We start from the raw sequence: 12,267 nt of genomic DNA, 5'->3' as shown, positions 1-12,267 counted from the left end.
TGAACAACTATTTGTGTCTAGGTTGGTGTAGTAAAAATGTTAAAACTGTTTTACTACCTTCATAGCACTGGCATAGAGTAGAAATTGATCTGGCTATGCAAAGACTTGTTCGTTCTTTCACCTTAAGAACCAGGTTGGCTAAAATGGGTTCTAGAGTCCCTTTGCCATGAGGGTCAACTTGATGTGTGTTCAGGTTAATGTATTCATAATCTCTGTGCTTCAGAAACCTCAGTGGATCGGGTTCTATTCAATGTTGGTAAAAGCATAGAGCTTTATTTTCACGTATTTTTGTTGAAATTTGCTATTGTGAGTCTGGTGCTCAGTGCAGGTGGGGCAGGAGGATATCAATGGTGTTTCCAGCCTGGGTTTTATGTTAGAACAGCAGTCACCTTGCCCTATCCCCGAATCTGTTATTCAGATTCAAAATTAGTTTTCTCTGATGATTAGGAGTTGAATGTACTTGCCTCTTCTGAGTTGCCATTAATTTTGCATGTTGTTGCCTTTTGTTCCAGATGTTTGTGTCGCGCCTCACGGCTTATTTCAGAAGAAAATGTGTAGCAACGACAGATGAGCGTGTGCAAAAGATGAACGAAGTTCTTAATTACATTAAATTCATTAAAATGTATGCCTGGGTCAAACCATTTTCTCAGAATGTTCAAAGTGAGTTCACAGTCTGCAGCTGTTTTGTGCAGATGCCCCATTGCTTACTGGCCTCTTGTGTCCTAACTTTGTACTTTAGTGCTGAAGAACGTGCAGTGTAAGAACACTGTGCCTTTGGGCTTCCTGTGTGTTTATGCACAGTTGGTTTGGACAAACTGGGTTTATGCACAGTTGGGTTGGACAAACTGACCTGCTTCTAAAATGGCATCTTCTGGCATGGTGATGTGTGTGGCTTGGCATTAATCTTTAATTTTTAAATTTTCTCTCTATCATTTAATAAACGTGCTGGCTGCTCCATTTTTAAATAAAGTGAAAACCCCCCTGTATTATTAAGGAGATTTACAGACCATAATAGGTTCCTCCCCTCTAACTGCTGTCTTTACAAGAAGATTATAATGTGAGATAAATACTAAAGCTTACAGTAAGGCCTCTTACTCAGTGCTTATAATGTTGTGATGGTGTCTGTTGTATGTGTGTACACCCCTAAAATGATACTTAAATGTGAAGCCCCTATTTATATTTCCAGAAATTCGTGAGGAGGAACGTAAAATCTTGGAGCGTGCAGGCTACTTCCAGAGCATCACTGTGGGAGTGGCTCCCATAGTTGTGGTCATTGCCAGTGTGGTGACCTTTTCTGTCCATATGATCCTTGGCTATGATCTTACAGCATCTCAGGTAACTTACTGCACTGTTGAAAATATTCTTTTTGGTGTTGCTTCTGTAGTTTTCTGCAGCTAATCCCTTTCTTGTCTGGCTGTGTTCTCGTGGTCAGGCTGTAGCCTTGCTCACACACAAGTGAACATGTGATGGGTGTGACAGCAGCAGGTCTAGTCGTGTATTTTCACAAAAAGCTCTCAGTGCTCTTGTGTCCTGACCTTCCTCAGAACAGGTTTTCACCTGAATATAAACGAGCCTTCCTGTTTGCTGTTCAGACAAGGCATGGGGGTTACTGGATGTTCCTGTTTTGCAGTGTGCTTTGATGCAAGTAGCACAAATTCTAAAAGCAGCATTTGAATGTGTGTCTTCACAAGTTGCAGGCTAAAGCAGAATTTGCTGACTGCTGCTTTTGTTAGATCTACAAACACTGAAGGTGTTTGTCTTGGTCTTTGGGAAGCACTTGGGAAAGAGTTGTGTAGATCTGTTGATTTCTACTGTTTTGAGAATATATTGAATATTGAAATGGTTGTTTCTGGACTGGGCCTTTTCTGCGACTTTGAGCTGCTTCTGTGACATTTCAGCTTTTAGGGACTGGAGTAGTTAGTATGTTGCACCCAAACGTGATTCTCTTTCTTGTCTCACTTTTAGGCATTCACAGTGGTCACTGTGTTTAACTCAATGACTTTTGCTCTCAAAGTAACTCCGTTCTCAGTGAAGTCTCTGTCTGAGGCCTCTGTTTCTGTTGACAGATTTAAGGTAAGCAGTCCTTTGAAACTTTCACTGTAAATGTGGAGTGTTGTATGTGTATAGTAGATGCAAAGGGAACACTTGGAAGGTAATGTGATTTTTAATGATTGAGGAGTTCTTTACACTTAGCACTACAGTTCATTGGATTCTGCCAAAGAGATACAGATCTAGTGAAGGGTTATTAGAAGTTTAAGAATAATACCAGTGTGAGAAGTGAAATACGGTATAATAATTCTTTATTCCCTTTTAAGACCATCTGCATGAAAAGACAGTGTAACATGTCTGCAATGAAATTTCATATTTTGCTAATAAAACTCTTTTTTTGGAAATGTCATGTGTTAGGTAGGCAGCTTTGCACAATTCACTGGAATTTTATTTGTGGTCATGAAAAACTGAGGTTTTATATTTCCAGACCAAATTAAGTGACTGAAACTCCATTATATGGGTAAAATGCAGTAGTGATCTGACCAAACAGAAACTATGGCAGAAATTGGAAATGCTTATAGTGAATGAACAGTCTTATGTCATGAAGATTGAAAGGTGAATACCCTGTGTGTACTTTATGAACTCAGACAATAGACCTTTGTTTTGTCTTATCTCTTGAATATAACAATGCATTGCACAATATGGAAATTTTCAAAATAAAAAATAGCGATTTTCAAATTAGAAATTTTCCAGAGCATTGACAGATCTATGGATTCTGTGTAATGTATTCATGAAACAAACCTTTGTGTGAGAAGAACAGGATCTGTAGAGTGATTTTGAAATCCTATTGCTTTTGAGCCATTTTGTTTCATCTTCTGAGTCACCCTAAATCAGCCTTTCTTAAATCCAAACGCACTAAAGGGAGTTTTTTGGAAAAGAAGTGAAGGAAAGGGGAAATTGTATTATCTCCCAATTTGAATGTAAACTGTTTAGTTTGTGTAGGAAGCATAACACAAGGTGAGCATACTCTCACATCACAGTATAAATGTAATTGACTTTTTGGCTCTGTAAATGAGTATAAGCTTTGTTATGAATGTGTGGTTCAGGCATAGCAATTGCAAGACTAAAGGCTGGGAATTGAGAAGTTTTTAGTCACAAAAGGCTTCTTAGTTCAAAACAAGTTATGTAAGTGGCAAACATTTTATCTTGTAATTAAGCTGTGTGAAAAATGTCTTCCTAATCTTTGTTGATTGTAAATACTGATGGATGTGGTGGAAAACATGATAGAGTGGACTTAATGGCTTATTTCTTACTGTCAAGCAGCCCAGGATAGGTCAGCTATATTTGTGCAAGATGACTTTTTCCCAGCAGAAAAGTTGAAGGGTAAAGGCTGAAGTTAAAAGCCATTCCCTCACCTTCCATAATGACTTGGTGTGCAGGAGGTGTCAGTCACTTTGCCTCAAAATGACCTCTCCTCTCCAACACTTGTGTTCTATTCATGTGTTTTCAATCTGGAATTTACAGAGCTGCAGTTGCAAACAGTGTTAAAGGAATAAATCCCTGTCATAGCAAAATCCCAGAGTACTGCAGTTCTGCAATAGTCTGAGTGTATCTTAGTGTTTCCACCACATCCAGGAATGCCCCAGCCACTTAACAGACCTGGAGTTAGTTTACACTAATGAGCTACCTTTTGCTCTTCAGCTTCCTCCTACTATATAGCCTGATGTGTTTTGCTGCGTGAGTGTGCCATAGGCTTGTCTCCCAGTCTTGATCAGGTGTCACATCTTTACACCTCTCTCACAACTCCTATCAGAGTTTATTTCTAATGGAAGAGGTTCATATGATAAAGAAAAAACCAGCCAATCCTCACACCGCGATAGAGGTGAAAAATGCTACCTTGGCTTGGGACTTCTCCCACGCCAGCGTCCAGAGCTCACCAAAGTTGACCCCCAAAGTGAAAAAAGACAAGAAAATCACCAAGGGCAAGAAAGAGAAAATGAAGCTGCAGAATGAGGGACAGCAAGCTGTGCTGGCAGAGCAGAAGGGCCATCTTCTAGTGGACAATGATGACCATCATAGCCCTGAAGAGGAGCACAAAATCATCCACCTGGTTAACCTTCGGCTTCAGAGGACTCTCTACAACATTGACTTGGAGATAGAAAAGGTAAGAGAAGAAAGGAGGAAATCTGAGCTTTCAAAAGGCTTCATTTTAGCTGTCCCATGGACTAGAGAGCTGTGTGTTTTCACATGAAATGGAGCATATTGCTTTTGTGCACTCCTGTAATATCCATGGCAACTGCAGTATCCAGGATGCAGTGTCTGATCTTGCTGTAAACAGCTGTACCATTTTGCAAACTAGATCTCCACAAACGGCCTGTGAAACAAGGGCAGGCTGTGCAGCTTCCACATCCAGTGGAGGGGTTTGCAGCTCTCAGTACAGTCTGTGAGACACTGAGCTGACAGAATCCACAGGGCAGCAGTGGGGTGTTGGTGGATAGTGTGTTCTGCAGTGGTTTGATAATTTTGCAGGGTTTCAACATTATTCTGGGTGAATATTTTAGGTGATTAGGTGTTCCAATAACAGAGCATAACAGTGCTTTTCATTTAAGAATGTGTCATTTTCTTCCTTGAGAATTTTTGTACCATAAAGGATACAAGTTTTCAAGAATTTAGAAACATTTGGAGTCATCATTCCATGATGGGTAAAAGTATATGAAATGTCAGAGAAAAAGCACTGAACTTCATACGTAACATTTTCTACAGCTATATAAGCTTTGCAGTCTGGCAGTTGGATGTTGTAGTAATGGGATCCATACATTTATCAACACATTTATGGTTAAATTTTTCTCTGTACTCATCTGAATAGAGGGATAGTTCAAATTACTTTAAACTATTAAAACCTCCTGTATTTAAACTGTTGAGACAAAGATAGTTTAAAAGAATGACTCAAAAAGGAGTACAGTTACTTGCAAAGGTAAAGGCTAGTTTTCTGTCAGAAGTTTGCAATCAACAGGAGGCCAGCAATGTGTTCCACAAGTGGCTGTGTATTGGTTTTGTTCACTTTACCACAGAAGGAACAAAAGTGGTATTGATAAATTAATTATTTGATGTGGGTATCAACTCACCAATTTTATTGCAGAGAAATTCTTCAAAACAAGTGACTTCTGGCCTTTTCTTAGCAAACTGAATCTCATGGGCAAGGAGTTTAGTGGTCCCATATAAGCTAAATTTTGCATTTCTTTGACTTTCCTTCTTTGTATCTTCCCTTACCACTCTCAAAAGCCTATTGGTGCATTCTGTTCAGGCAGGCCTTGGTGTTTTTGGTTAAATGAGTCTCTGGGTCTGTATCAGGTCTGGTAAGCTGTAGAGTTGATTTCAGTTTTATTTCACTGTGGGATAGTGTTCGCTCTGTTATTTGGGAGTTAAAATGCTGACTCAAGATGATTTTGTATTTTCTGTCCCTTTTCCACTGTCATTAATGTCCAACTCTCTTCTAAGAGGTAGTACAGGTAATTACATTCTGAAAGAGTTGGAGAACATAACAAATGAGCACATAAATATTTTTTTTTGTCTAGGGAAAACTTGTTGGAATTTGTGGCAGTGTGGGGAGTGGAAAAACTTCACTTATCTCAGCAATTTTAGGACAGGTGAGAAATTCTGTTTTGACTCCTTCTACTCTTGTCTTTCCCATCTCCTGTTTCACTTATTTGCACTCTGTAGAATGGAGTCTGTTCTAAAGATGGAATAGCATAATTTCACAGTTTATCTGTAATTGCAGATGACCCTGTTGGAGGGGAGCATTGCAGTAAGTGGAACATTCGCATATGTGGCCCAGCAGGCCTGGATTCTCAACGCCACACTTAGAGACAACATTCTTTTTGGCAAGGAATACGATGAAGAAAGGTTTGTCAGACTGTTTGCTGACTTTTGTGATAGCTTAGTAATTCTTGGCCCAAGTGTGGGAAAAATTTAATGCAGAGCACACAGCAGATAAAACCTATTTATCCTTCTGGAGCCTGTTGCTGTCTCCCTGAGGTCCCATTGCCTCTCTTACTTGTGGTCACTGTGGCTGGTGCTGTCAGTGTGCCTGTCATATCTCATCAGCAGTGAGGCTGTGCCCCCTGCTGGAGGTGCGGCCTGACCTCTGACCTCTGCTTTTAGCAGCTCTCTTTGCTCTTGCTGTCCTGACCTTGCCCACTTTAAACACAGCAGCTGCTGTTTGCCGTGTACTGGCATCTTCCATGGCCCTCCTCCAGTGGGGACCTTTTCTGTGGCCCGTGCCAGCTATCCCTGGAAAGAAATTGTCTCCTTATCTTCATAGTGCTTCTGAAGTAGGTGATTAATTATTATCTTCGGTTTCCTTCTGGAATCCAAGGCAGATGATTTGTTTTAGGCTGTTGTAATGTCTGCTGTTAGTGCAGAAAATGAGATAATGCTGTACTAGCTAAATAACTGGGGGGAAAACAGTATCCTTAACTATTTATCTTATTGTTCTTCAGGTACAACACTGTGCTGAATGGTTGCTGTCTAAGGCCTGACCTCGCCATCCTTCCAAATGGGGACCTGACAGAGGTATATGTTCTGCTTATCCTAAACTAATTAGTACATGGAGAAAAGAGTTCTGGTTTGGCAGACTAGACTGGAGCAAGGGTTACATCAGTCTGGGGTGCAAATGAGCCAAGCTGTTGAATGTACCCTCTTGAGCTGAGCTTAACAATGCAGACCCTGGATATTGAGAGTTGTGCCATGTTTTTTGCTCAGATTTTGACAGTTGGGGAGTTTTTTATTGTTTCATAAATTTAGCTGCCTTAACCAGACCTATTGGAACTTGATTTAAAATGGCTAAGCAAAAAGCATGACAATGTTAATAAAAAAAAAGTAACTAAAAAAGTACTGCCATGTTTCAAGCATATTAACATTGAGTTTGAATGTCTAACACATTTCACAAAGTTGACACCTAAACTAGAACATATATATGTGTTAATATATAATGTTGTGGGGGAATCTGTCTGTCTATATCTAAATAGTGTGGTCTGCTTCATTCTGGTCACCTCCTAAGCTGTGAGTTTCTATGCTGTGTGGTGCTGTAGAAATCAAATAAAGGTTTTGTGTCTCTTTGCAGATTGGTGAACGAGGAGCAAACCTGAGTGGAGGGCAACGCCAGAGAATCAGTCTGGCTCGAGCCCTGTACAGTGACAGGGACATTTACATCCTTGATGATCCCCTTAGTGCCTTAGATGCTCATGTTGGAAATCACATTTTTAACAGTGCAATAAGGAAACACCTGAAGTCAAAGACTGTCCTTTTCATCACGCATCAGCTTCAGGTACTGCATCTCTCATACCTTTTTTCTTAGACTTTCTTGAAATGGTACTTAACCAGTTGCCTTCAAACTGGAAATTTCTGTACCCTGACCTGTGACAGCACAACCTTGTCTTTCTGTAGAACAGTTTACATTTACAAACTAGATTTGCATATATTTACTGAGCATGATCTGATTGTTTATTTGATACCAATGCTGCTTGGTGTCTGATTGGAACTGGTAACACTTGGCTAAAGCAAATTTACCAGTGAAATAAATACCCTGTTGAAAAACACTTTTGCTAACTTGCTATAAAGCTATTTTATCACATCAGTAAACATGTAGAGTTGGTGTCAGTAAATAAGAATTGATGTATTATGATATTTTTTGCCATTTTCTGTACATGGAGGTGTCTTCCACAAGAGATTGGCTCTGATAGAACATCAAAACTTTTTATTTGTGTAGTGTGAGCAATCATGGTGCTCTAGTCAGAGCAGGACCTTTGAGAATCAGATGTCTGTTGCATGGGAGTAGGTTTGTTGTGTGCAAGTATCTACAAATTACTAAGAAGAATTGTGTGGGAGTGCATTTGATTATCAGATGTAATGACAGAGACTCGTTCTTACTGCCATTTTCTGCAGTATCTTGTTGACTGTGATGAAGTGGTCTTCATGAAAGAAGGCTGCATTACTGAGCGAGGAAGTCATGAGGAGCTCATGAATTTAAATGGGGATTATGCAACTATTTTTAACAGCCTCCAGCTGGGAGAAACACCACATATTGAGGTACTTATTTGTTTAACATAAAGTGGTTTGAATGCTCACTGTTCTGATGAGATGAACCACATGACGTGGTTGAAAGACTGGAAAAGGGTTTCACACATGTGTTGATCTGACCAATAGATTCCCTATAGAATAATCTGTGCTTCATTGGCACTTGGTGTTTGCAGTCACAGTTTGTTTTTAGGGAATGTGTACTAGAAGGACTCTGCCAACCAGCTCGTGAGTTAATCATGAATACAATGTAGTGTCTCCCCTGGTGGTGCTCAGGGCAGGAAGCTTTTCTCTCTCATTGTCCACCCCACTCCTTAATTTACCTCCAAATCAGCAGAGACCTCAAACAACCTTTGTCTGAAAAATATTTTACTGGCTTGTTGCTGCTTATTCAGTACAGCGTGACTGAGGCACAGCAAAAGTGACATAACTTGTCGAAAGTTGTGTGACAGTATTTTGGAAAATACTGAAGATGCTGTGTTCTAGAGGGCTTTGAGAAAAAAGATGTGGATTGACAGTACTTCTGTTCTGAAAAAGGTCTGTAAATACAAACTGGGGTATGTGCTCAGTATTTTAGTATTTGCAAAAAAAAGTAAATCTAGAAAATAACAAGAACCATTCAGTACAACAGGCATTTAAATTTACAATTTAATTTTTTCTATCCTTCTCTTCTTTGTTTCCTGAAGTTAATCTTTGGAGTAAAGAACATTGCCTTTTGTTTTACAATAAATTCTCTAAATTTTGTGTGCATTTTCTTTTAGCAGGAAGTGATTAAAAGTAGATCAGCAGTTTATTTTTTAAGAGATGTGGCTCCTTATTAACAAGTTGCAGACATTTACAAAATAAAGGTTTCTGAAAAGGAAGCATTGTGAGAAATACAGATATAGAAGGTGCTTAGTGAAATATTCTCCTGGAAGATGCTTGTGAAAGAAGCAAAAGGATATAATGCATTGCCCTGCATGTCCTTTGAGGCATGAAGATTATAGTTCTGCCACTTTAAGATTAATATAATGAGAGTTAAGAAGAGACTCTCCAGTCTGCATGCCTGGCTGACCTTCAGTGTCTCTCTGTAAACACATGCTCATGGAGGGAGCATTAATTTGTATTCCCTGTGGGATAAGAAGAAATGGATGATCAAGATGGATTCTCTGTGATTTGGTGTGTGAGATGTTGCTTCTCACATAAAGTGTGGGAAGATGACCCTGGAGGTGTGCAAAGGGTTTTGGTTAACACAGTCTGTCTCTGAATGAGTAGTAACTCCCATTTGTGAGGAGATGGCTGGGTTTAGGACCATGCTTTTGTGTGTGCAGTTTAGTTTTGGGACATTTGATTTGTGGAAGACAAGTTAACCTGACTTTGTTCTTAGGAAAGGTCTCGGGAAATGTCTCTGAAGTACTGAGGTGTTTGGGGAAAAAAGCCTCTTAAAAAACCTGTGAGTTACTTTTACAAGGGACAAGGGGATTGTATCTTTCTCTCAGTAGTAGAGGTGTCGTTCTTCTGCCATGTACACTCATAATGTCACAGATTATGGGAATGCTCCCAGTGCAGGTTGGTAGCAGTTGAGGTTGGTAGAAGGGGAGAATTTAATCCACCAGAGATGGGAGTTGTCTGTAATAACTGCAAAGTTAATATTCTCCTTGACATGAATGCTAAGCTATTGGAAGCCTTTGTCCCTTGGAGGCAGCTTACTAGAAGTTCAGTTTCAGATACAAAAATGTCAAAGCAAATTACTCCGATATCTTTAGTGTCATGTTTTCCTGCAGATTAATATAAAGAAGAACACAAACAATTCACTGAAAAGGCCCCAGGATAAAAGTACCAAAACAGGGTCTGTGAAGAAGGAGAAAGTTGTAAAGAAGGAAGAGGAGGGTAACTATGTAATTAAATTTCTGGCTGTAATTATTTTGTACTCCAGTAAGCTCAAAGCATTTGCTTTAAAAATGTATTTTGAATGTACCTCTCAGGTTTTGAAAGTTGTCTCAATCCTAGGTTGAGAGGGCACAGGCAGTGGGCAAAGAGCATTCATTAACTCATTAAATTTGGATGCCTGCACGATGTCTTTCAGTTCAATCAGGCTGCTGCTGGTTGATGCCACTGGCACAAAGGAGCTGGTTGTGTCATGTCTCCCACACTGCCTCTTCTTCCTATGGAGAAGGAGGAGGCCCTCCTCCTGAGGGCCATGTGTATAGCTTGGCACTCAGAGTCCCAAGCAGGACATGGCATTTATCTGTAAAGAATTAGAAGATCTGACCTCTGTAGTTCTCTGTTTAATGTTAACTTTGAACTTTGAGGTTTAAAAAGCAATAGTGAGGCTGATACCAGCCTAACATTTAAGTCTGCGCTGATGATGCTTTTTCAGATGTACCACAACATAAATGATTCTGCAGAGGAAATGAGACTTTTTCAAAAACTGTTGGAACCATTGAGTTCTACATATTAAGTAATGTCTGTGTTTCTGATAGTACTCTGAACAGTTTGAAGATGACTAACTTTGTGTATGTTTGCATATTTACAGTTTCATGGAACAGCTTTCTTTTCCTCACTCCCCTCTTCCTCTGCTGTTTCACAGGCCAGTTGGTTCAGTTGGAAGAGAAAGGCAAAGGCTCTCTCTCCTGGTCTGTTTATGGTGTTTACATTCAGGCAGCTGGAGGCCCAATTGCATTCCTCATCATTATGGCACTGTTTGTGCTGAATGTGGGCAGTACAGCTTTTAGCAACTGGTGGCTGAGTTTCTGGATCAAGCAAGGCAGTGGGGTAAGTTAAAACAGCTTTCCTACCCTTGTGTCTAATGGGCAGGGGGTTTGCTCAGCTAGACTAATCCCAAGCAGTATTATGAAACCAAATGGTGCCTCCTGATTTGAGTAAGTTCTCAGGCTCCCTAGGAGGTGTGATCTCACTAGGGAGTTAATCTCCAAGAATAATAGAGCTCCAGTAATAAAAAAGATATAATAGCTCATATGGTTTATACTGCCCTCTTGTTCCTTGTCTTGGTTAGTCTAAGAAAAGGAAGTGAAAATGTGGAAGGGGCCAACAAGCTAAGTTTAGTGTTGGGGTTTTTTTTTGTTTGATTGTGATTTTACATGCAACAGGGTAGTCTTGTTTGGATATGGCTTTAAATCAAATGACTTTTGGGAATTTCTTTGAAGATTCTGGTGACCTGAGATGGTTTGGGATTTTTCCCACTGTACAGGCTTTGATTGCAAGTCATGTTGCATTTAAAGATTCAACTACAACTGCAAGACTTTTTTGTGGGGGTGCAGAGAGCAAGCTAATAACCTCAGAGATTAAATAATGAAATGCAGATGGCAAACAGTATGAAAATAATCAATGAGGCCATTAAATATTCTCAGAGATTAAAAATAGAGAGAATGAGAATGCATGATAGTGTGACCTTAAAGAATTTACTGCATAATGGCACAATTGAAGACTGAACCAATCCAAGGCAAATATTGCTGCGTAGTGGGAGTGGTGGTATGCAAATATCTGACATTATTCAGAAGAACACAAGAAATGAGCATGAAATGAGACATTAGGAATCAAATGAAGTAGGTATTGTGGTAGTATTTTGAAAGATCTTGTAGGATAAAGGCCGAGGGGCTACAAATTTGACAGTCAGGTATCTCTGCCAGGGAAGACTTTCAGAGGTCACTGAACTACTTTAAAGAAGAAATATTAAATATGGTGGGAGAGGACACAAAACAGTTAAATGTTGCCACATGTAATATATACTTGCTTAATCCTTGACTTAATAACCACTGAAACCTTGAATTTTCTGCAGAACACCACTGTGACTTTGGGAAATGAAACTGTCATAAGCAGCAGTATGAAAGATAATCCTCACATGCATTACTATGCTGGCATCTATGCACTGTCTATGGCAGTTATGTTGATCTTGAAAGCTGTTCGTGGTGTGGTCTTTGTAAAGGTATGTGCCAGTGCTGGTTTTATTATCCTACCCTCCCTCTACTTCTGCATATTGCTGTCACTGTGGTCTTTGGTTGTCTCCTAAGAGAGATTTCTTAACCAGCGGAAGTCAATTATGGTTTGTGATGTTTCCATGTCAGCTCTTGGGGCTGCACTTTGCTTTCTGCTAAACTTCTTCCCAAATTAAGAGCTTCCTTCCATTGACTGGAAGCACAGAATGCAATAAAAAACCCCATATGGTTGGAGAGAGAAACCGAGCAGAATGTTTTGGTGGCCAGA

General features: G+C 39.8%; 1 protein-coding gene across 5 annotated transcripts in view; it reads left to right on the top strand.

Annotated features, from left to right (window-relative positions):
* ABCC5 (ATP binding cassette subfamily C member 5) overlaps nt 1–12,267 on the top strand; it is a 68,449-nt gene that overhangs the window by 21,467 nt on the left and 34,715 nt on the right. For all 5 annotated transcript variants that reach the window (XM_071566064.1, XM_071566060.1, XM_071566059.1 and 2 more), the window contains 12 exons: nt 513–660; nt 1,187–1,335; nt 1,966–2,073; nt 3,803–4,153; nt 5,565–5,636; nt 5,768–5,892; nt 6,489–6,561; nt 7,112–7,315; nt 7,933–8,076; nt 9,828–9,933; nt 10,634–10,818; nt 11,843–11,989. In XM_071566064.1, the coding sequence (XP_071422165.1) occupies nt 513–660; nt 1,187–1,335; nt 1,966–2,073; nt 3,803–4,153; nt 5,565–5,636; nt 5,768–5,892; nt 6,489–6,561; nt 7,112–7,315; nt 7,933–8,076; nt 9,828–9,933; nt 10,634–10,818; nt 11,843–11,989 (1,812 nt within the window). The remainder of the gene's footprint in view (nt 1–512; nt 661–1,186; nt 1,336–1,965; nt 2,074–3,802; nt 4,154–5,564; nt 5,637–5,767; nt 5,893–6,488; nt 6,562–7,111; nt 7,316–7,932; nt 8,077–9,827; nt 9,934–10,633; nt 10,819–11,842; nt 11,990–12,267) is intronic.

This window comes from Pithys albifrons, chromosome 11 (genome assembly GCF_047495875.1).
Source record: "Pithys albifrons albifrons isolate INPA30051 chromosome 11, PitAlb_v1, whole genome shotgun sequence".
NCBI lineage: Eukaryota > Metazoa > Chordata > Aves > Passeriformes > Thamnophilidae > Pithys > Pithys albifrons.
The sequence above is the reverse complement of the archived record's forward strand: the minus strand, read 5'-3'. Positions and strand labels throughout refer to the sequence as shown.